Source organism: Marmota marmota, unplaced genomic scaffold, assembly GCF_001458135.2.
Source record: "Marmota marmota marmota unplaced genomic scaffold, marMar, whole genome shotgun sequence".
Lineage (NCBI taxonomy): Eukaryota > Metazoa > Chordata > Mammalia > Rodentia > Sciuridae > Marmota > Marmota marmota.
Window position 1 is genome coordinate 6,721,470 of NW_026000153.1, and position 24,363 is coordinate 6,745,832.

The 24,363-nt window shown below is 45.3% G+C and overlaps 1 protein-coding gene across 1 annotated transcript; it reads left to right on the forward strand.

The window, feature by feature from the left end:
• The first annotated feature begins 250 nt into the window (after window positions 1-250).
• Window positions 251-18,717, forward strand: Mturn (maturin, neural progenitor differentiation regulator homolog). Its single transcript, XM_015490185.1, has 2 exons — window positions 251-436; window positions 13,471-18,717. Exons 1-2 carry the CDS (start codon window positions 266-268, stop codon window positions 13,579-13,581), a joined length of 282 nt encoding a protein of 93 aa, XP_015345671.1. The 5' UTR covers window positions 251-265; the 3' UTR covers window positions 13,582-18,717.
• The last annotated feature ends 5,646 nt before the right edge of the window (window positions 18,718-24,363 follow it).

A 24,363-nucleotide genomic window follows, 5' to 3' on the forward strand; every position in this document is an offset into this window, starting at 1 on the left:
GAGCAGGTGAGCTGTGGAAATCACAAGTGAGGAATGTCCACCCCCCTGACCTCTTTGCTACCTGTGAGCAGATGGGGAACAGAGCAGGTGAGAGCAGGAACCAGAGCTTGGGGCTTCTGTGGATTAGAGATTTTCTGACCCCCTTCCAGGCAAACAAATCCTGAATGAACATGGATTTCACTGTGCGCTAGAGCCGTCTTCAGGTTCATGTAATTAAAAAAAAAAAAAAAATCTGCATGGCAGTCTGTGATTCACCCCGAGGATAATGACCTGTGTGTCTTTGTTTTCTCCTTGCCCTCATGGGGGCACGCAGCACGTGTGGAGCGAGAGCGAGGACTGCCTGCCTTTCTTGCAGCTAGCGCAGGATTACATCTCCTCCTGTGGCAAGAAGACACTCCATGAAGTCTTGGAAAAAGTCTTCAAGTCTTTCAGACCTGTAGGTGCCTGCTTGGCCTCTAAAGCTAGCTTGTTTTCTGCAGTCATTGTGTTTTGAATAATATGGGTGGTGGGGAAAGTGGGCAAAACCCGGGCTGACTAATTGTTTTTCTCTTGTCTGTCCTGTGGCATAAAGATAGCAGCCAGTGTGGGGAGGCTGTGGGGGAGGGGGAGGGGACGGGATGTGACACAGCTGCTTGTTGCAGGGGTGATGGTTATTTCTAGCATCACTTGAGTTGAGAATCCCTGATAGGGAGGAGAGCAGACAGATTCTATGTGAGACAGTGGAGTGTTCCTATTCTCGGCCAGTAGACCTCAAACCCACAAGCCTGGAAGCAGTTGGGAGGTTTTGTTTAAATGGTGGGGTCTGTACTGAGGGTTTGCCAGAAAGCATATAAATGTTATACTTCCATGTTTGTGGGTGCAGATGGGGATGAAATTGGATCCTGGTTCTATTCCTTTCCCTTTTTACCAAGTCTCTTGTGCAGAGCTTGCTTTTCCCCTCCCTCTCTTGGGATTTCGGAATCCATCCTTCTGTGGCTGCTGACAGGCTGTTTTCCTGCCAGCAGATAAACATGTAAAATGAGTGTTTAGCCCCGCTTTGAACATTCCCTATTTCCCTGTCTTTATTGGAAGTTTAGGTCAGATGACGAACGTCATGATGTTCCCCCCCAAGTTCAATTCCCTGCCTGCTGTAAACATTCTACATATTCAATGGTATTTGCTGTCGAATTTCTATTTTTTGAATTGTTTTTAATATGATCTGCTTCTCCACTGTAATTTCTGGCTTTTAGTTCTTTGAACACAGTAGCTTGGTTGCATAATAGCCTGTGTCTAACATTCCAGTGTCTCGAGATTTATTTCTAAGTCTGTTTGGCATCTTTCTTTCTTTTTTCCCCTTTTGCTGCCTGTTCCTACTCCTTGGTGTCTTGTTTCTCTGTGTGTTGGATCATCTCTGTGTGCCATTTTGTATATTTGAAAGTTTATGTAGGTCAGGCATGGTGGTGCACACCTGTAATCCCAGTGGCTTGGAGGCTGAGGCAGGAGGATCGCAAGTTCAGAGCCAGCCTTAGCAAAAGTGAGGCGCTATGCAACTCAGTGAGACCCTGTCTCTAAATAAAATATAAAAAAGGGCTGGGGATGGCACCCCTGGATTTAATCCTTGATACCAAAAAGAAAAAAAAAGTTTATATATAGGAGTAAATTGTGGCTTAAGATGACATTACCTTCCTCCAGAAAGAGTTTTGTTAGCTCCTTCAGGACTCAGGGCCCTGTCAGTCTGAGACCACTTTTGACAGTTTGAGGCTTGTAGTTCTGTGAGTGCCCCAGGTGAGAACAGTCAGCCTGCAGGACTGTCTCTCCTAGCTCATCCTCATTCCTAGCTCAGGTCTCTGCTTGGGTGGGATCAGGGCATCATGTCTGTTTTTTTGGAAGACTCTAGGCTTTGACTTCGGTCCACCATCTCCTAGAATAAGCTGAGAGTAGAGTAAAGTTTCTAGCTGCTTCTTCCAGGTCAGCAGAAGCCTACAGGACAAAAGCAGCTCTTTGTGTCAGGCATATCTCTCTAGAGCATGTTTTCCATATTAAATATGATTTTTTTTCATATTTTACTTGTTCTCAATGGAACAGCTGGGGCCCATCACTTAGGCCACCACTGTAAGGAGTGGAATTTCAGTGGCTTTGGTCACATTCTCTGGTTTGTATCATTCATCCAATCAGCTCATTTTTTGTTTGTTAATTTTGTAAGCCAGTTTGGCTCATTCAAAATGGGTGTTTGGGTTAAAAGTACTGGTCTTTCCTGCTTTCAGTCACCCAATAAACATTTCTTGAGAAGGGGATGTGATCCGACTTCACTTGGCACCACGTACTGCTCTGGTCCCAGCACTTGGACAGAGTGAGTGAACATCTTGGATCTCACAGAGCTCGCGCTCTGGACTGGGAGGACAAGACGAACAAGTTTATATATAATGTGTCAGTAATAGGTGCCAGGAAGGAAAGAAAGAAATCATGGATGGGGCTAAGAAGTGTTAGGAATCCTGAGGTGTTTGATGAGGGGGAACAAGGAAATCTTCACTGAGAGGGTAACACTGGAGTAAAAGCTAAGTCAGGAGAGAGCCATGAGGAAATCCAGGGGAATAGCAGCACAGGTAGAGAAAGCAGCAAATCCGCAGGCCTTGGGTGGTAAGCACCTGTGTTTCAGGGACAGGAATCACCAGCCTGGCCGAAGGGGAGGGGAGACGGGACAGAGTGAGGTGAGTCCAGGGAACACAGGACCTTGCAGCTGCCCAAGGATGTTGGGAGCCATTGGAGGGGTTCAAGAAGAAGGGGGATGTGATCTGACTTCAGATTTTGAGAGGCTCCTTTAAGGACTGTTGAGATTAAGCTGTCAGAGGAGAAAGAAGGGACCCACAGGGAGGCTGGTCATGTCTTCCAGGCAGACCTGATGTGGCACCACACAGAGGTGGAGTAGAGAGCTCGGATTCTGGGGACGCCTTGAAAACAGATCCAGCTAGACTTGCTGGTGAATTGGAAGTGGGATGTGAGAAAAAGAGAGACCAGGATGACGCCCGAGTTTCTTGCCTGAGCACTGAAGGGACCCGCATAGTCATTGAGATGGGGCGGGCTGTAGGAGGAAAAGATGGGGTGTGATCCTGTTAGAGCTCACTTTTGGACATATAGATGTTTGAAATACCTACTGGACATCCAAGTAGATATATCAAGTTAGGCAAAATTTTTTAAAAAATCAATTCCTCACCATGTGCAGTGGTACAGTCTGTAATTTCAGCTATTCAAGAGGTTGGGACAGGAGGATCATGAAGTTTGAAGCCAGCCTAGGAAACTCAGCAAAACGCTGTCTCAAAATAAAAAATAAAAAAGACTGGAGTTATAGCTTAGTGGTAGAGCACCTAGGTTCAATCTCCAGTACAGGAGGAAAAAATAAAAATCCTCCAAATCTCAACTGGAACAAAATGCCTATTAACAAGGAGTGTCCACTCTGCAGCTGATTTTCTTTGGGGTGTTTGTTCATTAGCCTGCCACCAGTTTTCTTTACACGGATGTCCTCTATGCTGGAGAGCAAAGCAGCTGTGGAACTGACTGACCTGGAGAAGTAAGCGCCAGCCAGAATTTGTTTTGTTGTTTTTCTTTTCTAAGTCTGGCTGCATTCTGGCAGTCATATGTGAATGGAGGAAAATTCTGCAGTCCAAAAAATCCAGATGTGTAGCTGAAAGCAGTCAGATTGGATGAGTATTTTTTTTTTTTTTTGGTTTGAGCTGTGTGTATCATGGAGACAGATCCAGTTCCATGATACTGGGCTTCCAGGTTCCATTAACAATGTGGAGCTTTACATTGTGAGCAGGGGTATCACTCCCCAGGTGGAGAGGCCTTGAGCTGGCAAAGAGCCTCTTCCATTAGGAAAGGTTACGCTTAGGGAACTGCCTTGGCTGGTCTTTGCTCCTCCTGGAAAGGCCAGTGAGAGGCTTCTTTGCAGGATGGGGAAGGGTAGTTTGTGTGCCTTTGGGCTGTGATGTCTCCCAGGTAGAATGTGCACCAGATTGGATGAAAAAGAGTGTTGCCAGCCCCAGTAAAGGACTGTGGAGATGAGTGGGGAAACTTGGGCCCTCTCTCTCTCCACTGAGTAGTGCACTTCTTCCTAGAGGTGCTGCTTATGTTTGTTCAATGAAAAGGGAGATTTGGGTTTAGCAGGCAGACAGGAGGCTTTGCTGCTGTGGCCAGAGTTGAAAGTACTTGGTGAAGAAGCACCTACCCCAGGGCTACAGGGCTATGGAGCAGTGAGACCAGTGCATCATTTCCCTGGAACTTTGTAGTGATTGAATCAGCTCACGCAGTGGCTGCTGCCGCTTTGCAGTGGAGTATCCCCAGCAGGAATTTCTTCACCTGCATCTTAGAACAGCTGATCCAGGCCTTCAAATCCCTGTCTTCCCATGGTCACCCCATCTCTAGGTTTTGAACTCATGATCCTCCTGCCCTGTGCAGTCTCTGCAGAGAGAGAAATACCTGATGGTCGACAGTCCTCAGCTGCCTGTTGGGACCCCTGCCAGGCACATTCACTTGACCTTGGGCACCCTGTGTCCATGGGCATAAGAGCTGAGTGCTGAGGAACACCCTGCCAAGGCCATGCCACCTGGAGCACTGTGTATGATAACATCCACACTTCAGGGTCTATACACCTGTGCCCCTCCTCTGCTTTGCCTTCCCCATGCTGAAACAATCAATGTCACAGAGTTCCTCCTCTCTCAAGAAAGCTGTTGTTGGATTTTTAAAAGAAAGAAAAAAATATATATATTTTTTTCTTTTTAGCCATCTTACTCCTTGTTTTTCTTCTACTTCATCACATTTTCAACAGAATGTATCAATCTGCCTTGCAAAGTCCTGCTGGGAAGGGTGCAGGGCAGGGCACAAAATGGCCAGTTCTTGCCCTCAGGGTGCTGGCTAGGAGAGACAGCTACATAAACAGAGGGAAACCCTGTGGTACAGGGTAGGGCATTGATTTTGGCCCAGGCATGCTTCTAGATGCTACACTGGACAAGTTTATTCTACTCTGTGGGTTCTTTAGGGGAAATATTTCTAAGAGGATTTTTTGTGAGCAGATACTACATAGGGTGTTGTTTGTGGTTTTTTAGCCCAGTTATGTGGGATCAGGATCCTACAGTGATGAAGTCAAGCTCTGTGGAGAGGCCACTTGGGTTTATTTTAGTTTGTTTGTTGTTTTTGCTATGAGGGACTGAACCCAGGGGCACTCAACCACTGAGCCACATCCCAACCCTTTTTTGTATTTTATTTAGAGAGAGGGTCTCACTGAGTTGCTTAGGGCCTCACTAAGTTGCTGAGGCTGGCTTTGAACTCATGATCCTCCTGCCTCAGTCTCCTGAACCACTGGGATTATAGGCATGTGCCATCACACCCGGCTCAAGCCACTTGGGTTTGAATCCTGGAACACTTGTTGACTGGGCATCTTTAGACTAGTTACTTATATTTTCTTCTGTTTCTCAGTTTTTCATTTATAAACCAAGGAAGCTACTGATAATAGTTACCTTAGGGATTCTGGGAAGATTAAACAGAACCATTTTGCTGGGGTAGTTTTATAGAGCATCATACGTGATAAGCACTAAATAAATGTTATAATTGATGTGGATGAGGTGAAGACACGAGGCAAAATACTGTGAGAGGTGATCAGGACTTACTGAAAACTTTGGTGGGAGGCTTAGGTTTTTGGTAGAGAAAGAAAACAATTTGCCAATTAATTTCATCACAAGCTTGACAGAAGCATCTGGTTAGGGCAAGGGATTTTTAAAAGTAAGACAAAATTTATCTGATTTTGGGCGAAATAAACACTCTGAGTAGCTAGTCCATGTGGCTCACTGCTTTGGGTGCTAAGGCTACAGGAAAGATGCATGGATGCTTTATACTTTTTTATACATTATACGTTTTAAAAGCTGTTTTCTTGCGATGTGTTACAAGTGCTAGGAACGTCAGAGTTGGGGCCAGTGGAGGCACACAGGGCCAGGAAGTGGTTTCATGAGAAGGTTCCACTGTAGACATGCTCAGAGCAGGATGCTGTCTAGCCAAGGAGAAGGTCCAGGAAGAGCCCATCTTGGCTGCCTCAACTCAAGTCCTTAGCAATGTCCCCAGGTTGGGGAGTGGGATCAGTTACCCTACCCTGCTCCCATGCTGTGTGGCCTCCTGGAGATTGCTCAACTTTAGTTTCCCATCTTTAAAATGGGGACAGTGCCTGTTTCACTGTCTTGTGGATCAGTGGGGAGTTAGGAAATCAGACTGAGGACACAAAGGACTGTCATAGTCCAGCCACCCTGCTGAGGTTGGTTTCAGTTTCTTCCTCATGTCTGGTGTTAGGGAATGCTCACTGGATTCAGCTGACCATCTTCCCTCCCAGAGTGGCCCACATCCTATTCCACTCCAGGGGCTCAGAGGTGTGATTCATTTTCTCTTCCACTGGCCCATCATATCCCAGTGGTACATGGATGGAAATGACAGTGACATGCAGGAGTTGTTGCCATCCCATGGCAGGCACTATTCCCCATAAATGGCTTCAAAAACTCCACCAATAACTGGCAAATTGCAAGTCCATTCTTGGAGCCCTGCATTACGTGACCCTCAGATGACAGTAGCTGCCGTCATGTGATTGAGCTAGATAATGAAACAGTGATTATGGATCTCAATAATGGTGATTGTGCCATTCATTTTTTTTCTCAATGTTTTTGTATCTTTTTATTTTGTGATGATTGACAGACTGACTCTGAATAAATGAGAGAAGCGATAGCCTACTATTTCCAATTTTACTGCATAACTCAATCTCATCTTTGCCCTTGCAAATCCTTGCCAATTTGTAGCAAGGGACTGCCCTTTCCTAGAGGGTTGTCTTCCGTCCCTTTCTGCCCTGTGGGCGTCAGGGTCCCCTGGAGCCTGTGGCTGTTGCAGTACAGTGTGCTGCTCTGGTTGATGCTGCTCTGACGGTCCCCCCTGGCATCAGATCCTGTGGTGCCTTTGGTTTCTCCCTCCAAGTGACCCAGGTCTTTTTGCCCGAGGTCACAGTGTGACTCTGTTTCTTCTCTCAAAAAACAAAGATGCTTCTGTCAGAAAAAAATACCCTAATTCCAGCTCACTGACATGAGGAAGATTGATATTTTCACTTGGCCACTAATGACTGACGACTCAGGGATGGTTCCCAACAGAAATTTTTTTGTGGCCCAGAATAGTTTAATTCTTTTTTCTGCTCCTGTTGTCTGAACAACAGCCTGGAGAAGAAAAGGAAGCCACCTGGTGGAGCTGCCCCAGTGGGTCCCAAAGTCCCATGAGAAAAGATTCTGTACACTTAATGGGTTTGAAGAAACAGTATTGAGTGTTGGTAAATTTAATTTTATCATGGCTTTTGTTTTCTGCTCATGTTGGAAACATTCAAACCCTAGTTGTTTTTTTAAAAGGAAAATGGCCCCTAGAAGTAAGAGACATCTACCTCTTTTGCCTATTTGGCTCCTACATCCTGTCTTGCTGCCTATCTCTTTTTTTCCTGGTATCAAGGAGACTGAACGGGGCGTGGTGGTGTATGTATGTAATACAGCAGCCTAGGAGTCTGAGGCAGGAGGATTGCAAGTTCAAAGCCAGCCTCCGCAACTCAGCAAGACCCTATCTCTAAATAGAGTATAAAAAAGGGCTAGGGTGTGGCTCAGTGGTTAAGTGCCTCTGGGTTCAATCCTCAGTACCAAAAACAAAAACAAAACAAAACAAAAAAAAAACGATCAGGATTCAGTCATGGGTTTCTTGGAATCACGATGGTACCAAACATCATGGATCACTAAGATCAATGGGGTCAGGTTACTCAAATGCTTCAGCATCTCACTACTCAGAGTAGCTACTGGACTAGAAGTATCTCCATCACCTGGGAGCTTCTTCAAAATGCAGAATTAGGTCCCACCTGAGACCCACTGCATTTTAGGCAGATTTCTTGGTGCATTACCTACACAGTAAGGTTCAAGAAATGCTGAGGGGAGCCTCTGGAAGCAGCATAAGGGAACTCTGAAGGCCCAGGGCACCTAATGTATGCACCAGAGGCCTCACTGATAGACTGCTGTCCAAGGCAGAGGCACCGCCTTCCCACTGATAAAGACTCTAGCCACTGAGTACAAAGAGTGCCCCCTTCAGAGTGATGCCAAATGTCAGCTGAATGTGGTGTCAGATAGATTATATCATTGTCCTGAGGCCCTCTCGTCAGACCCACAGGTGACTGGTTTTCTGGTCTTAGGACTTTAATTCTCAGCATTGGCAGCATCCCTTTCACACACAGCCTGCTAGGATGGGTGGGCCTGCGGTCCTGTGGGATGGGAGGTTGCTCCCAGGGAGCCTGTGGGCAGCAGGGCTCTGGAAATGCCGTAGTTCCTGCCAGAAGGAGCAGAAATTTGTTATTTCCCAGCTTACTGAGAAAAAAAAAAGGGGGGGGGGAGATGTGTGATTATAACTGTCAGGAATAATGTAAATATACCAGCACTTCAGCTTTTTTCACCTGTCTCCTTTTCCAGAAGGCATGGGCACAATAAAAGGAAGGACCCACCAGGGTGTACTCCTGACTCTAAAATTGCTGCTACTTCTCCTCCTCCCCTTCCTCCTCTCTTTCTCCTCTTCCTTCTGTACTGGGGATTGAACTCAGAGGCACTTTACCACTGAACTGTGTTCCCAGTCTTTTTATGCAGGGGGGTGGGGTGGGGTGGTAAACCAGGGAGGCACATTCCCAGCCCTTTATATTTTTTATTTTGAGACAGGGTCCTACTAAGTTGCTTAGGGCCTCACTTAAGTTGCTGAGGCTGGCTTTGAACTTGTGATCCTCCTGCCTCAGTCTCTTGGGTTGCTGGGATTACAGGTGTGCACCACCATATCTGGCTCTTCTTGGCTGTGAAAGATTTGGATCCAGGAGTTAAATTTAGATTTGGCTTCCATAGATGGTAATGAGACAGATGAGAATGCTAGATTATTATATCTGCATGATATTCTCGGAATTCTAGGCAAATTCTCATTGTGGTATTTTAGACTGTGCATAGGTATACATAAATGTAGACATCAGCATTGCACATTTTCTCTTCTTTTTATTTTTTATTATTTTGTGGTGCTGGATATCAAACCTAGGGCCTCTCATATGCTGTGGCAAGTGTTCTACCATTATGCCATACCCTAGCCCCAGCTTGAATATTTTGCCCATCTAGATTGAAACCAAGACCTCATGCATGGTAGGCAAGTACTCTACACCTGAGCCACATCCCAGCCTGGCATTGCATATTTTAAAAACATGTATTTCTCAGTAGAAAACACTAAAACATCTAGCTATTAGGCACAGCATTGACAAGCATCTCCAGGGTAGCCTGATGATTAGGTGTGGAATGTCTGTAGTCAGATCACCTGGGTTTAGATCCTGGCTTTGCTATTACCAGGTGAGTTTGGCAGGTTACTTAGCCTCTCCAGGTCTTACCTGTAAAGGGGGATAATAATAGCACCTCCTCAGGACAATAGCACCTCCCCACAGGATTATTATGAGGACCAAAGGAATCAGCATATGTAAAGCTGCTCAAGACCATATCTAGCAGACAGTGAGTTAATATTCACCATTATTGAAGTATGAGACATCCCCTCCTTCAGTGGAATGCTGAATGCAAGCCTGGAATCAAACCAAAAAGGCTGACAGATTGAGGTTCACCACTTTTTACTTCCTAGAGTGCTGATTCACAGCAGGGGGGTCTAGAAAGCAGCACAGCAGGAAAGAGGCGGAGAAGCCTGGCTGGAGCAGTCTACTGAGGCAGCAGGAACTCCCTGAATAACTGAGCTGACTGTGCCCAGCATAAGGGAAGCAGGAGAATCTGGCTGGGTGTTTCCATGACGCTGGACTGTTTGCAGACCACCGCACCTGCATGTCTTTGAGCTCCATCATTTGTTCCTCTGTGAGCTAGAGCAGGCGTCATGATTCATGATTCAATTCACAGAGGAGGATGCTGTGGCGCAGATGTCCCCACCAAATAGAGCCCTGGCTTCAGGACTCCAGATCCAGTGTCTTTTTCCCTCCCAGCCTCTCAGTGGATCTGCAGCCCCTGCACTAAGTGCCTGAACAACCCAGAAAGCCATCAAGAATGGGCTTCTCTTCTTCAACCCCTGCAAAATGTAAGGGGTGAGCAGTTCTTCCAAGAACAATCAAAACACTTCCTGCTAAAGTGGAGGGCTTCCCTTGTGGCTGGTGCTCTAGGACCTGTGACTGTGTGCTTTGAAGGTTAAGGTAGGGAGCTAGAAAGAGGAGGGGGAGAGAGCTGGCTTCATGCTTGGCCTGCTGGGTCCTCTTCAACAAGGCATGCTAAACTGATGAGCCGGAGAGTGTTAAGTGCTCTTCAGCTTGGATCAATATGTATCACCTGGTTCCTAGCAAGAAGAATGGTGGATGGCATGTCTATTTGGGACAAGGAGGCTCAGCTGCACCCTCCTTATCCATGACAGTCATTGCTAACTGACCTTAATCTTTCCCCCTGAGTCTCAGAATTCTGAACCCAGGACTCCAGGAAGCTCTTATCAGTCACATCTGTTAAGTGAGAGGATCCCGTTGTCCATTTCTCATTTACTGGCATCCCTTCAGTGAAGTGAACAGTTAATTTATTTTGAATTTCTGCATCTTCAATTGGTGTTTAGGTGACTCGGGAATTCCTGGTCATGGCAACAAGGTATTTACCAGCTATTAGGGATGTGACCACTCTGACACTTCCACTTTGCTGTATCATCAAGCAGCTCTTCAAATAAAACTTGGCCACTTCATTGGCACACAGTGGTCATCTGTGTTCATTGTGACCAGCCGTCTTTTCTCTCTTTGGAGGCAACTGTTTTATTCCATCCACTAAAACCTAGAAGTGAGACAGTAGTAAGAAAAAGGGGGCTTCTCTTTTCTCCCATTCACATCCGAGATTAGCACACCCTGTCCAGACAAATTGAGACCCACCCTTCCTGCCCTTCTCCTCCAAGGTGACCATGTTGCTCTGAGACAGCTGTAGTACATGCCCAAGGGGACAGTATGTGTCTACAGTGGTCTATGTCTACCTTAGCAGGCCATGTACATAGTATGACCAATAATGCCTCATAGATGATTTTGTCCTGAGTATGTCTATAGGGCACTGTGGGATCTGTGAGAGTTGCAGTTCTAGAACTTCAGAGCACAGGCATTATTTCGATTGGACCTCTACTTTCACTCTTTCCCCATTTGAGCAATTAGGAGGAAGTTGGGGAGAAGGTGGCAGGACAGTAGACAGGCAATACAGACTAAACAGAATGATAACGCTGACGCTGACTTTTTTTTGTTGGTTTTTTATTTTTTAATCAGGGATTGAACTCGGAGGCACTCAACCACAGAGCCACATCCCCAGTCATATTTTGTATTTTATTTAGAGACAGGGTCTCACTGAGTTGCTTAGTGTCTCTGTTGCTGAGGCTGGCTTTGAACTCACCATTCTCCTGTTTTAGGCTCCTGAGCTGCTGGGATTACAGGCATGCGCTACCATGCCCTGTGATTTTTTTGTGTCTTAATTCTGTTCGTGTTTGAGCCATTAGGGCAACTTGGTGATGTGGCTTGAAAGTGATCAGTCCCTAGGCCACTATATCAAAAAGTCTTTTGGTCACTCACTGCCACGTTGTCACCGATAAACTCAGGATCCCTGAAGGTCAAGACTTCCTTCTGGCACAAGAGCTTTGGATTCATACTAACCAGACCTGGCAAATGGCACTGTTTCCAACCAAAGACCTGACTGTGCCTTTCAAAAATGTTTATCATGAATTCACTCTGAATGTTCCTGATCATCCTTAGAGTGTTTGGGAAATATAAAAAGATGAAAAAGGGAAAAAAATATCCATCATCCCATAAACTAACCAAAAAATTTCAACATTTAGATATATTTTATTGAAGTCTTTTTAATGCATCTATGTATAATTTTTTAGAAAACTGTCTCATAATGAACGTGCAATTTTACCAATTTTACACTTAAGTACCAATTTTTATATCATTAAATAATTCAAAAACACCATTTTAAGTGGATATGTTAAGAGTTCATCTTACTGACACACCATAATTTATTTAACTCTTTTGCTGATGAACATTTTAGTTGTCTCAACATTTTTATGAATCGTTATTCATAATAGCATGTGTTTGGGGGGAGAAAATAGAATAGGAGACAGAGTTTTTCATGTCTTGATGGAATGTCAGTGCTGTTCATCATATGCTATCACTAACCTCACAGATATATGCATGTGCACACAGATTTTATGTTCCTGCATAGATATACAGTATGCTTTTTTTTTACAGCTCAAAAAGCATTTTTTTTTTATATCGAGGATTCAATTCAAGGGCACTTAACTACTGAGCCACATTCCCAGCCCTATTTTGTATTTTATTTAGGGACAGGGTCTTGCTGAGTTGCTTAGCGCCTTGCTAAGTTGCTGAGGCTGGCTTTGAACTTGCAATCCTCCTGCCTCAGCATCCTGAGCCACTGGGATTATAGGCATGTGCCACCTCCCCTGACAAAAAAAGCACTTTTTAAATTAGAGCTTTATGGGTGTGCATAGTAATTGGGTTCATCCTGACAGATTCATACATGCATGGAATTCAACTTCAGTTCATGATCCCCCTTTTCCCTGCCCTCCCCCATTCTCCTTCCTCTACTAGACTTCCTTTCACTCTTCTATTTATTTACATTTGATTGGTTATTTTTACTTTGCATAAAGGTGAGCTTCCCTGTGGTATATTTATATATGCACATAAAATGATTTTTTAAGAATTCATTTTGCATGTTTGCCTAGCATGTTTGATACTTAAAAAAAGGGACTCTACAGGCTGCCCAGAAAAACTGAGCCTTTGAGACACTAATCATAAAGGATTAACATTCTCTTCCAGTAAATTATAAAAACAGTGGTAGTGGGCGGGGCAGGGTGCACACCTGTAATCCCAGCTACTCAGGAGGTTTAGGCAGGAGGATTGCAAGTTGAAGCCTAGCTTGGGTAACTAAGTGAGACCCTGCCTCAAAAATAAACAGTGAAAAGGGCTGGGGAGCTGGGCACAGTGGTGCTTGCCTGTAATTCTAGGCTTGGGAGGCTGAGCAAGAGGATTGCAAGTTCAAAGCCAGCCTCAGCAAAAGTGAGACGCTAAGCAACTCAATGAGACCCTGTCTCTAAATAAAATACAAAAATAGGGCTGGGGATGTGGCTCAGTGATTGAGTGCTTCTGAGTTCAATCCCTGGTACTAAAAAAAAAAAAAAAAAAGGATTGGGGATGTAGCTCAGTGGTAGAGTGCCCCTGGGTTCAATGTTCAGTACTGCAAAAAGCAAAGTAAAAATCAGCGGTAGGAGTAGTTGAGTCTTGGAGAGCAAATTGTAGCTTCTCTGTTGAGTCCTTTGAGGTGCTGTTTAATGGGATGTGATGCCTTTGCTTGTCTTCCTGCCTGTGGTCCATTTGGTGCTCACAGCTGCTTCTCTCTCCTTCTCTCCCTGTAGTTACTGGGGCTTCCGGATGCAGATGATGATGCATTTGAAGAGTACAGTGCAGATGTGGAGGAGGAGGAACCAGAAGCGGACCACCCCCAAATGGGGGTCAGTCAGCAGTAAACCTCCAAGGGCACCTTCTGGAGAAGGAGAGTGAGCCCGCTGTACCCTAGGTGGGGTCCTGTGCTCCTGGGTTAGCATTAGCACTTCAAAACAGGACGTCTGGCTCCCAGCATCCAAATTAAAATGAATTACCTTTTTAATGACCACACAATATCTGTGATGAGCTTTGCTCAGAAGTGACCTGAATTTCAGTCCCGCTTCAGTGGGGTTTCTATGGAGTTGTCTTGGTAGCCTTTGCCACTTTGAATTTAGAGTCTTTTGTGGCTGCCTATTCTCTCTTGAGTTTATGTTGGAGAATTAACGTTCGCTGACTGGAATGTAGAGAACTCTGAATGTATTAAGGATGTGTTTTGAGTCCTCGCAGGTGACCTGGCTGAGGAACAGCATGGCAGAGAAGCAATGCAGTCTGCACTTTTATGTACCTTTTAAGTGTCCGTAAGTGAAAGGTTTTGCTTATAAAGCATGAGTTTAAATATCTAGTCATTAAACTGCACAAGTGCAAATACAAGGGCAGAAAAGGATGATCACTTAGCTTTGGATTAAGAGGGTAAGAGAGGCAGAGAAGCCTGGAGTGTTTCGCCATCACTGAGCTGGTTACCTGGTACATAGCAGCTGGTTCCTGGTTAGTTATAAATGTTACTTGCTTGTTCAGTTGTTTTAAAAATGCTAATTCCAAAGCCACTTTTTAGTCTAATAGTGGAAAATATAAAGGGGTGAAAGACTAAAACTAACAATTTCTTTAAGCATTTTATAAACCATCCCATATATGAAATGAGACATTTACCTTCTGTCTTTCTAATGAGATGGCCACTTGTTAAATCAAGAAAACGCCCAGAATCCAAGTAAGTGCCACTTAAACTTTGAAGCCATAGATCCATATATAAATTTAGTAGGAAAATAAACCAGGATAAAAATTTTTTAAAAAAGTATAACGGAATCCTTTACTTTCTTAATCTTTTATTCTTAAAAAAAATAGTCAAGAAAAGGCTCCCGTTCTTTAATTTGTTTAAAATTATAACAAGTACTTTAAGGAACCTAATAGTAGTGAACTTTTAAAGTAACATGAAAATAGGCAACTTGATGATTGGGTGGCTTGGTTAAAGGGGGCATATTTAATGATCAAGATACTCAGACAACTCACAGAAACAACTGCTGTCTTCATTTAGCCAACAAATGCTTACTGGGGACATCTCTGTAATGCCAGGTTGGAACTATTTGACATACTCATTTTCTTGGACCTCGGGCATCATCTCTGGTTCTAATCACATAGGATGTGGAATGAATGCCTCTTTTACAGCACTTGACTTCCTCTAGCATCTGGGCTGGGAATGTTCCAAACATGCACACATGTGCCCGTTAGGTTGTCAGTATTTTGAATTAAAAAAATCAGTAGCAGAGGCCACAGAACTCATGGGAGTCTTGTACATCTTCCAGGCATGTTGGTGTGAACCTGATCGTCTTAGCATTTTCTGTTTAATTAAGTGGTGCTGTGAGGAGCTTGGCTACTCGTGGTCTAATAGTGTGCTGTACTTTTCTGTCATTGGTAAATAACACGGTGGTCTCCATCCGTGCTCCAGTGATCCATGTTTTATTCTTTTCTTGGGAAAGCACATTAAAGGTTAATTTCAAGTCAGATCAATTTCCCTAGAGTAACCTATTAGCAAAAGCAGACTCAGCGATTCATCCATTGGGGTGTGTCCTGCCTCAGCAGCCCTGCCCCGTGCCCACTGGCTCTGCCCTGAACAGAGGTCATCATGAGCTGACATCTGCAGAGAGTGCCCAGGTTTGGTATCTCCAGTTCTAAGGTAAACTGGAATTTACACACAGAGGGCTTTACATCTAAATTTACATATGCTTGGGAATGGAATGGTTGTTACTATAGAATATATCTTATCAAAAAAAATGTTTAGACTTGAACCAGACACATTTTGGTATCACCATGTTCATGTTCTGTTTATAAAAATTGAGCTGAAATGGTCAGCCACTCACTGAGAATTCTGGTCTCTGTTCTGCCTCAGTGGTTGGGGAGAGATCACTGTGTGACTTATTTCATGGTAAAACCCCAAAGGCTTTAAGCAGATCCAATTGTTTCCTCTAAAACTTCCTTCTCTGATGGTGTGCACATCCCTGCAGTGCTCTGGTGTGCTTACTCAAACATTCCCTCCAGCCCACACATGGATACTCTCGTTGGCACCTGCCAGTCAGTTAGATTGGGCAGCCCGTGTTAGGGAATTGATTCTGTGGTGCAACAGGTGTGGGACCTTTCATAGACACTCACTAGGAGGTACAGCTGTGTGCTGGGGTGAGGAAAGACACCTAGGTTCTAGCCTTGACTCTGCCTTTTTTTTTTTTTTTTTTGGTACCAGCGATTTAATCCACGGGCTATCCCCACTGAGCCACATCCTCAGCCTTTTTTATTTTTTATTTTAAGTTGCTTAGGGCCTTTCTAAATGGCTGAGGTGGTCTCAAACTTGAGATCCTCCTGCCTCAGCCTCCCCAGTTGCTGGAATTACAGGTGTGCACTACCACATCTGGCTTGCCTCTGCTATTGACTGTGGGATCTTGATGAGTTATTTGGCTAGTCTCTGGAACAGGGGTATTTGCTCTTCCAGCTTTTAAGACTGGCCTTCTTTACCTGCTTAACCAACTGTGTGTATGTAGGAGCAACCATCAAGGACACTTAGAGACACAAAAAGAAATGTGTTTGGAATCTTGCCAAAGATACTGTCCTTAGAATGCTGGCCCCGTGGACTGCTTTAGAAAGTGTTGATTTGTGAGTGTCCAAACTTCTGGAGCCTGGGATGGGCCCCAGCCTGTGTGGCTGATGAAATCCTGTTTCTCCTAGGAGAGGGCACAGGGAAGCCCCAGAAGATGTGCTTGTCTCAGCTGTACATATGCTGCCTGTGGAGGGCATAGCTTCTTAGTGTCCCAACATTGGAGGCTTTGGAAGTGGTATGCATTTAGCTTAACTGAGAGGGGAGATTTGCATGTAGAACAATTGAAAGACAGTGAAAGAGTCCTTTGACTTTTACCCTGTCATTCAGGAGAGAGAAAGTAAAGTGTGTGTGTGGGGGGGGGATGAATGTGGGGGATGTGCTGATTGCTTGTTGATCCCTGTGGCCAGCAGTGAAATCTGGAAATCATGCCTGTGATAACACACCAAACGTTGATCCTGGGTTTGAGTGAAACATGGAGACGTTTTTTCTGGCTGCTTGGTTGCTTTCCTCTGTCTGATGCGTGGAGCAGGCTTCAGGGAACTGCAGGGACTGCAGGCCCAGGGAGGGTGAAGCCCCACGCAGTGCCTGGCACCACCATGGGTTCAGTGCACCGAGGTGTCCACCCGTGTCCCCCAGGCCCACAGCAGCACATGGTACATTGTTCTTCCACGAGCAGAACACAAAAAGTCTGTTATGTTGGGAGATTGTCCTTATGTCCTGGTGCCAGAATTGGGCTCCCAGTGTACTTAAGAGAAAACTTCTCTAATAGCAACTGTCATTGTTCACGTATAAACGGAAACTGTTCTCTAGCACAATATGCGTCTCTGAATACTGTTCCAGTTTCATAAGAGCACAAAGTGGATGGTCCTAGGGGAGCTGTGATCCCAGAGCATCGGTGCAGTTGGTATTTTAGGAACCTGCTGGGCATGTTTAAATTCATGAGCTGAGAAACTAGTATGAACAAATCTGGCTTCGCACAGCGAGAGGCACGTAGGAATCCACAGGACTTCATTTGGGGTGGGAGGAGAGGAATAGGCACAATGAAGGAGTTAGGTGTCTAAGTCAGGTGTCTTGAGTTGGGGGGGCACCCTTGACAGTTACCCCATGAGGTGCAGGAAAACTGTTTTCCTGGCTGACTCTAGGGGCCTCCTAGCTTCAGAGAATTGACTGCGGAGAGGACTGAGAGGAAAGGCCTTGTGCTGGTGATGGCTTTGTGATTTTAAAAATGTCCCTGCACCCCCGGTCCCTAGGCCAAAAGATGCATTAGGTGTTCTGCACATCTGGTGACATTCCTTCCCTTACTAAAACCAGCTGCCGGCCAGAGAAGCCTGTCTTCCAAGAGTGCTGACAGATCTAAGAGCAGCTATCATCACAGGCAGGTAAAACAGGAACCCAACTTGGGTCTCACCAGGGCTGCCAGAGGCCCTTGTCGGGCACAACCATCTGCTTCACCTGCTTCAGGGTTGCAGAGAGAGCACAATGAAAATCCCAGTGAGCACTGACTCCAAAGAGATGTCACTGCCTGTCGGTTGCTTCATCTTCAGAGAAGCCTAACTTTTTTTTTTTTTTTGCATTAAAAAATAATCTTCTTTCATAAAGACCCAGTTTTCTTGGTTTTATTATAACAGGTATGACATGAGAAGCTGAGGTCTTTTAGGTTTTATATGGAATAATTCTAACACTTGACGGAATGCCAGTAGCCCAGGGTGTCCGTGGCAGTGTACTGTCAGCATTTCATGTTCGAAACCCCGTTTACAGCACCAGAAGGCTGAATAGGCACAAGCAGTTCATGGTGTGTACCAGGCCACACAAAAATCAATACTGAATTGGAACTGTACTCAAGTTGTTTAGTACTAGAGAGGAAGCTGACAGTCTGCTCTTGGTAAACTATCTTCCCCTGGTTTTTTCTTCCGTTTTGTTATTGTTTCTCAAGATTCATTTCTTTACCAGGTACTTTCTGATACAAGCATCAAGTCGCAGAGTACTCTGTACAAGCGTCAGCTTTGTAGAGGAGGAAGTAAACCTTCAATGCCAGGCAAATTGGAACCCATCTGCCTGTCAGTCCCAGTTGGTGTATGAGAGCACCTTTAGCCATCGACAGGAGAAGCAGAAGCAAGGAACAATTGTTTTTGTTGGTTTTGGTTTTTTTGGGTTTTTTTTTTAGGCAAGACGTGTTTCCTGTAGGGTGTGTGTACTTTCTTTGCCTTCACGTTTCCTTTGAAAGAAATCTCTTGTAAATTACAAAACTGTGAAATGGGTTGCCAAAAACCGTTGCCCTTTGTTAGATGCCTCGAACAGTGGAAAAAAATCTCTCCTGCACCCTGTCCGCATCTGCTCCCTCCTCCCTTCCCTGGAGGGAGGATCTCATCCAACGATGTAATTACCATACGCTTGCTATTAAAGAGCCTTCCAGACCCTGCTGGTGTGTGTCTCTTGTTTACTCTCTCCACAAAGTTTGGTCCTAATGGACACTTAAGTACCAGGGGCAGAAGTGGAGGTGGAAGGAAAGCTGAGCAGAGAGATTACGAAGGAGGTAGTTAAAAAAAAAAAAAAAAAAAGAATGTCACCCAATTAAAAAATGTAAGCCAAAAAAAAATAAAAGAAGAAGAAGAGGAGGAGGAGGTGGTGGTTACATAAAACAGATCCAGAGGTTAATAATATATGTGTTTGGGGGTATCCATAGCTCTCACCAGTATTGTAGCTGGTGTTTAGTAAATTTCTATACTACCTCTGAACTAGTACTTTAGTATGTGAGGACTTTTGGGGGGGTACTGGGGATTGAACTCAGGGGCACTGAGCCACATTTCCAGCCCTATCTTTTTTTTTTTTTTTTAAGAGACATGGTCTCACTGAGTTGCTTAGCAACTCACTTTTGCTGAGCATGGCTTTGAATTTGTGATCCTCCTGCCTCAGCTTCCCCAACCACTGAGATTACAGATGTGTTCCACCATGCCCTGCGGACTTACTTTTTTCTAACCTAGTTAGCAGTCCTTTATGGCACAATTAGAAATCTGTATCCTGTGGCCATTCTGTGACACCATTTCCCTGTGACTTTCCTCCCAACTGTCACTAAACTAAACACCCATGCGCACACACAATAGCACCTAAATAATACATCTGAAAGTTGGCGGTTTCATGATTTGATTAAGAGTAAATTTCTTTTTCCAAATAAATTGGTCTCTATAGATTGTTAAATTAGATTGAGAGTGGTTTAATAGAGAGCTCAGAGGCTCCTGTGTGTGTTTTAAATAACTTGATTTGGGGTTCTTGTTTTCTGGTGTGGCTGTTTTCAAAGAGGTGGACCATTCATAAACCTTTCTAGACCTCACAGGTCTGGTGCAGACCAAGCCTTTCTTATGAGGGAATCTCTTTTTTACTGCAATTTGATTGCTCTTGTGAATGTATTTTATAAAATGCAGATGGCCCCTTTGAGTGCAGGGACTGGTATTAGTCGTATATTTCCAAGCTGGGTGTGGCCTGAGCCTCTACCCTCCCCTACACCAAATTAAAAATACATTCCCTTTTGTAGATAATCATTCTGTAAAGTGGTTGGCCGGGCGAAAGGTTCTGGCCCTCACTGACTGTGACCCCCTCCCTTCTGTGCCCACCCAGCCTTTGTTTCCTCATTTGTAAAAGGAAGAGTGGGGGACGCAATGCTGAGCCCCTTTCTGACACTGGCATTAGGAGTGCGCCTTGACCTGGCTGTGGAGCCAGCAGGGAGGGTGGATGTGATTCACAAGGGACACACAGTCTCCCAGAGCCACCGGCATTGACTAACTGTTCTCCAGTTTGAGCCTGGTGTCCAGAGGATCCCTTATTAGAAACAAAGGAACAGGCTGGTGGCATGGGTGTATAATGAGCCAAAATGTCAATCCCTCAACACCCTCTCCTGCCTTCCTGTGCTTCCCTTCTCCTTGTGGTCAGTAATAAGAATTCAGAAGCTGTACCAAAATAGGAGGAGCAGAGTGTCTTGCTCCAGGATGCAATAGGATCTCATTTCCTTTAGAAACAAACCTGGTTTCCACTGTAAAGTCAGGCCAAGTGTGATACCACGTTGTCCTCAGTGCTTATTATGCACACGTGTGGATGGATGTGCAACCCAAGAAATAAAGCAAAACCCACTATACACTGTTTGGGCCTGCACCAGGGTTAGACCAAGCGGATGGGTGTGTGTGTGTGTGTGTACAAGCGTGTGCACGCATGCACCGGCAGGAGTATCTGGGGAATAGTTTTCCCCGGTGCCCGGCTGAATTGGGATGAATGAATATTCTTTTCTCCTCTTTGCAGACGTGGCCATCTGGTAGTTTGGAAACTGGAGAAATGCAACCTGAATTAGCTGGCACTGCACCTTTTTCCTCTTAGTTCCATGCTAGGGAAAGAAAAGAAAAAAAAAACAACTTTGAAATACTGTCCCGATCGTTGATCCACCTTTTCCCCTCTTTGAAGTAGAAAACCATGACATTTGTAAAAATCTGAGCAAGCTGTAAGTCGGTAGCTAAAGAAAAGGTAGGAGAGAGCATTTAAGTAGCAAAGATATTTTCTAATGAAATACTGAAACAACATGGAGTGGAAACACCTGCAGGGAAGTGAAGTTGGTCCTTCGAGATGCTTTTTAACTGGAATCCTCTAGAGGTCAGCACCACATAAAGAAAGGGCTTCCCGGCACTGGGTACCCACGCCCTTCCCTTTTCTCTTTGTGAAGGCTTTGCGAGAGGAGGGGCTGTCTCAGCGGGGCACAGGAGAAGAAAATGTATATTTTTCTTTATATATAAGCCCCTCCCATTTGGCTTGTGTTGTATTTTGACTCTTCTCACCCATCTTTCTCTGCAGCTCCTACACCCACGTATCACACATTGCTAGTTGATTGACCAATCAATGAAGTGTGGCATTTAGCTCACTCTGGGAGGGGGTAGGGAAATGCCAAAGATGAGGTGGAAGCATGCTGCATTTTGCTTTGGGCAGGTGCAAAGCCGCTCTGCATTCTGTCTGTCTCCTGCTTATTAGCCCACAGACTTCCCTAAACCTTGCAGCTCCCAATGGACTCCAGGGACCACAGGTTTCTTTTTAGAACCCAAGTCCACCTTCTTGAGGTCTACACGGGTCAGGAGTGCAAAGGGGAGAATTTGAGCATCTTTGAGAGATGTGGCCAGAATTGTAGTGGGAACCTCTGAAAACTGGCAGGCATTCCTGGGGGCTCCCAGGCACAATAGGCAAGAACACCATGCAGGGATGGCCACAGGCTTCCCCACCACTTAGGCCCAGATCCTGATCTAGAGGTAACCTTGGGAGTCCCCAAAGGCTCCCAGAGCAGCCTAGGGTTTTCTTTTAGCCCTATAAGGAACAGAAGGGGAAATGACAAAGGATTTCCTCCCTTTCTTTCTGTTGCCCCTTCTTGTTCAGGTCTCCCAAAGAGGCTTCACCTACACCACAGTCGACTAAAGGGTATGGTGGGTTGTCCTTTGTTAGAGGATTGGCCTGAGCCTAGGACCCACACTGAGAAGGGATATGATGAAAAGAAAACAGTTCTCAGCACAATGGAAGCCAGGGCTCCCCAGAAAAATATCTTAATGTTCAGTGCCTTAACAGCAATTTCACTAGTACCATTAAATTTCAAAATGATAAGCTAGGTGTGGTAGTGCATGCCTGTAATCCCAGTGACTGAGGAGGCTGAGGTTGGAGGATCTTAAATTCAAGGGCAGCCTGGGCAACTTGGCCCTCAACAATTTGGATCCTTTTGGCCATGCTGGGGAAATTAGGATAAACACTGATACTTTTGCTGGGTGCCGTGGTGCACACCTGTAATCCCAGAGGCTCAGGAGGCTGAGGCAGGAGGATAGTGAGTTAAGCCAGCCTCAGCAATGCAAGGCGCTAAGCAAATCTGCAAGAACCTATTTCTAAATCTGCAAGACCCTGTTTCTAAATAAAATACAAAATAGGACTGGGGATGTGGCTCAGTGGTTGAGTGCCCCTGAGTTCAATCCCCAGTACCAAAACCAAAACCAAAACCAAACCTGATACTCCCCCCCATCCCACCCAGGTATCCACATACTTGCAAAGATTGGACAATGGCTGGAAGAAAGATTTGGAAAAAAAAAAAGATTAAAAAATGAATGGCAACAGATTTATAAAACAGGATTTTCAGGCATGGGCAAGCCCTGGGAAGAAAACCCTTTGGCTTCCTTTTTGGCTCCTTCCTAGGTCTTGTCTTCTAAAAAACTCCTGAAGCATACCAGCACATTCCCAGCCCTCTCCTTCCCCTCTCCATGCATAGGCAGGAGCCCACAGACCCTTGGTTCCCACTCTTGCTGTGTGCTGGCCATGCATGGAGGGAATGGAAACCAGACACCACATGTCACAGAACATTGAATTCACTGTGTGCCCTTCTGCTTGTTTGGGTCATCTCTTCCCTGCTGCCTCCATAAACACAGGGAAAGAAAAGTCTGCCAGGTCAGTATCCCCTAAGGAATGTCGGTATGCAGATTCACCTTTCCTGCTTCTGGGATCCTGAGTGTCATCACATATAGGCAGCTCTGTGACTGGAACCCTCCACCGACCCCAGGATCACGGGCTCGCTGGGGAGTGGCTATGGGGAGAGCATGCGGAGCCCACAAGCTCAGCTTCTCTGGTTTCCAAATGATGCGAGGTGAGAGGAGGGAACACAGGTGAGGTGAGTCAGGAGAGGCGGGTGGAAACGGATACTCAAGGAGCATAAAGCTGTCCTGCCCTGGAGAGCGGAGGGAGCACATGGTGGGACAGAAGGCTTGGTGTTCTGGATCTGCCCCTTGCTTCCCACCTGAGTTTGGTCTTTTAGTTCTTTAGTTTCTTCTATGCAGAAATGTTAAGGGATCCTTTGAGCCTGAGGATATAAGGGGCCTTGTAGAAGATTAGCTTTCAAATGGGCCTGGAAAGTAGGAACTTAAAATTTTCTGATTCCAGGATCATCTGATACCAGAAGTGGAAGCACACAGAGCATGCAGTCTGCCCTCCACCCTCCGCACCGAGGTCTGGCTCGTGGGGGGGTTGTGGTCACACACTTGCCCTCATCAGGAGCATCCTTGGAAGAACTGTCCGTGGGTCTGTCTTTCCCACCCGCCGTCCTCCCCCATTCTCTCCTCGCCCTCTTGCCTCATGTGGAGCACTTTAACAGTGGTCCTCCACGTGTGTGTCTTCTGCGTTCGTGGACTCCAGGAAATAAGTGGGAAAAATGGCCCCATACTGAAGAATTACAGACGCTTCTTGTGATTACTCCCTAAATAACACAGTACTACAACCATTTGCATAGCATTTACATTGTATAAAGTATATGTAATCTACAGTTTATTTAAAGTGTATGGGAGGATTGCATAGCTGACATGCAAATACGACACCATTTTATATAAGAGACTGTGTATCTCAGGATTTTGGTCTCTTGTGGGAAGTTCTGGAACCAATCCCCTACAGGTGCCAAGGGATGACTGTAATTCAAAATCCATCATCTGAATTTAATTTGGGGTATCATTAAATCCTTTACTTGACAACACTAACTTCAAAAGCAAATCCATTCTGTTTACAAGAGGCCTTAGTTTTCAAAGTGTACTGGGAGAAAAATAAAAAATCCCTGTATGAAAAACGACTCCCTGACAGCAGGCCGTCTGCCAGCTGGCTTGTACACAGCAGCCCCCAGTTGGAAAGAACACTGGTCACCAGTGTTAGGAGTTCCTTTCTTTCCTCCCCGGTAGGAATGTGGAAGAAGAGAGTGTTGAAAAGGTGAGGAAAGAGATGAATGAAGTCATCTATCAACTTATAGTGTCTTTGTTGTCTTATAGAGATTTCAGCTCTGGGGGCCTTAGGCTGTCATTTTAATTGGGTGGAAGCTTATGGTGCTCCCCTGAGCGTTCAGGGTAGGGACACAAGAAGGCTTCCGTCAATCTTTTCAAATCTCACTTTTGGAAAAATGTAAGTAAAACTGATCAAAACCCCATAAAGGTTGTTATTATCAGGTCCACTTTCTTTCTCTCAAGCTCCCTCCATCTTCTCCCACCCGCTTCCTATCCGTCATCCCTAGTTTAAAAGTGGTAATTTGGCC

Bases quoted from the DNA above. Each gene is read 5' to 3' on its own strand.
- Mturn (XM_015490185.1), top strand. From the start codon at position 266: ATGACCTGTGTGTCTTTGTTTTCTCCTTGCCCTCATGGGGGCACGCAG. The intron at 437-13,470 runs GTAGGTGCCTGC...CTCTCCCTGTAG, and splicing joins TCTTCAAGTCTTTCAGACCT to TTACTGGGGCTTCCGGATGC.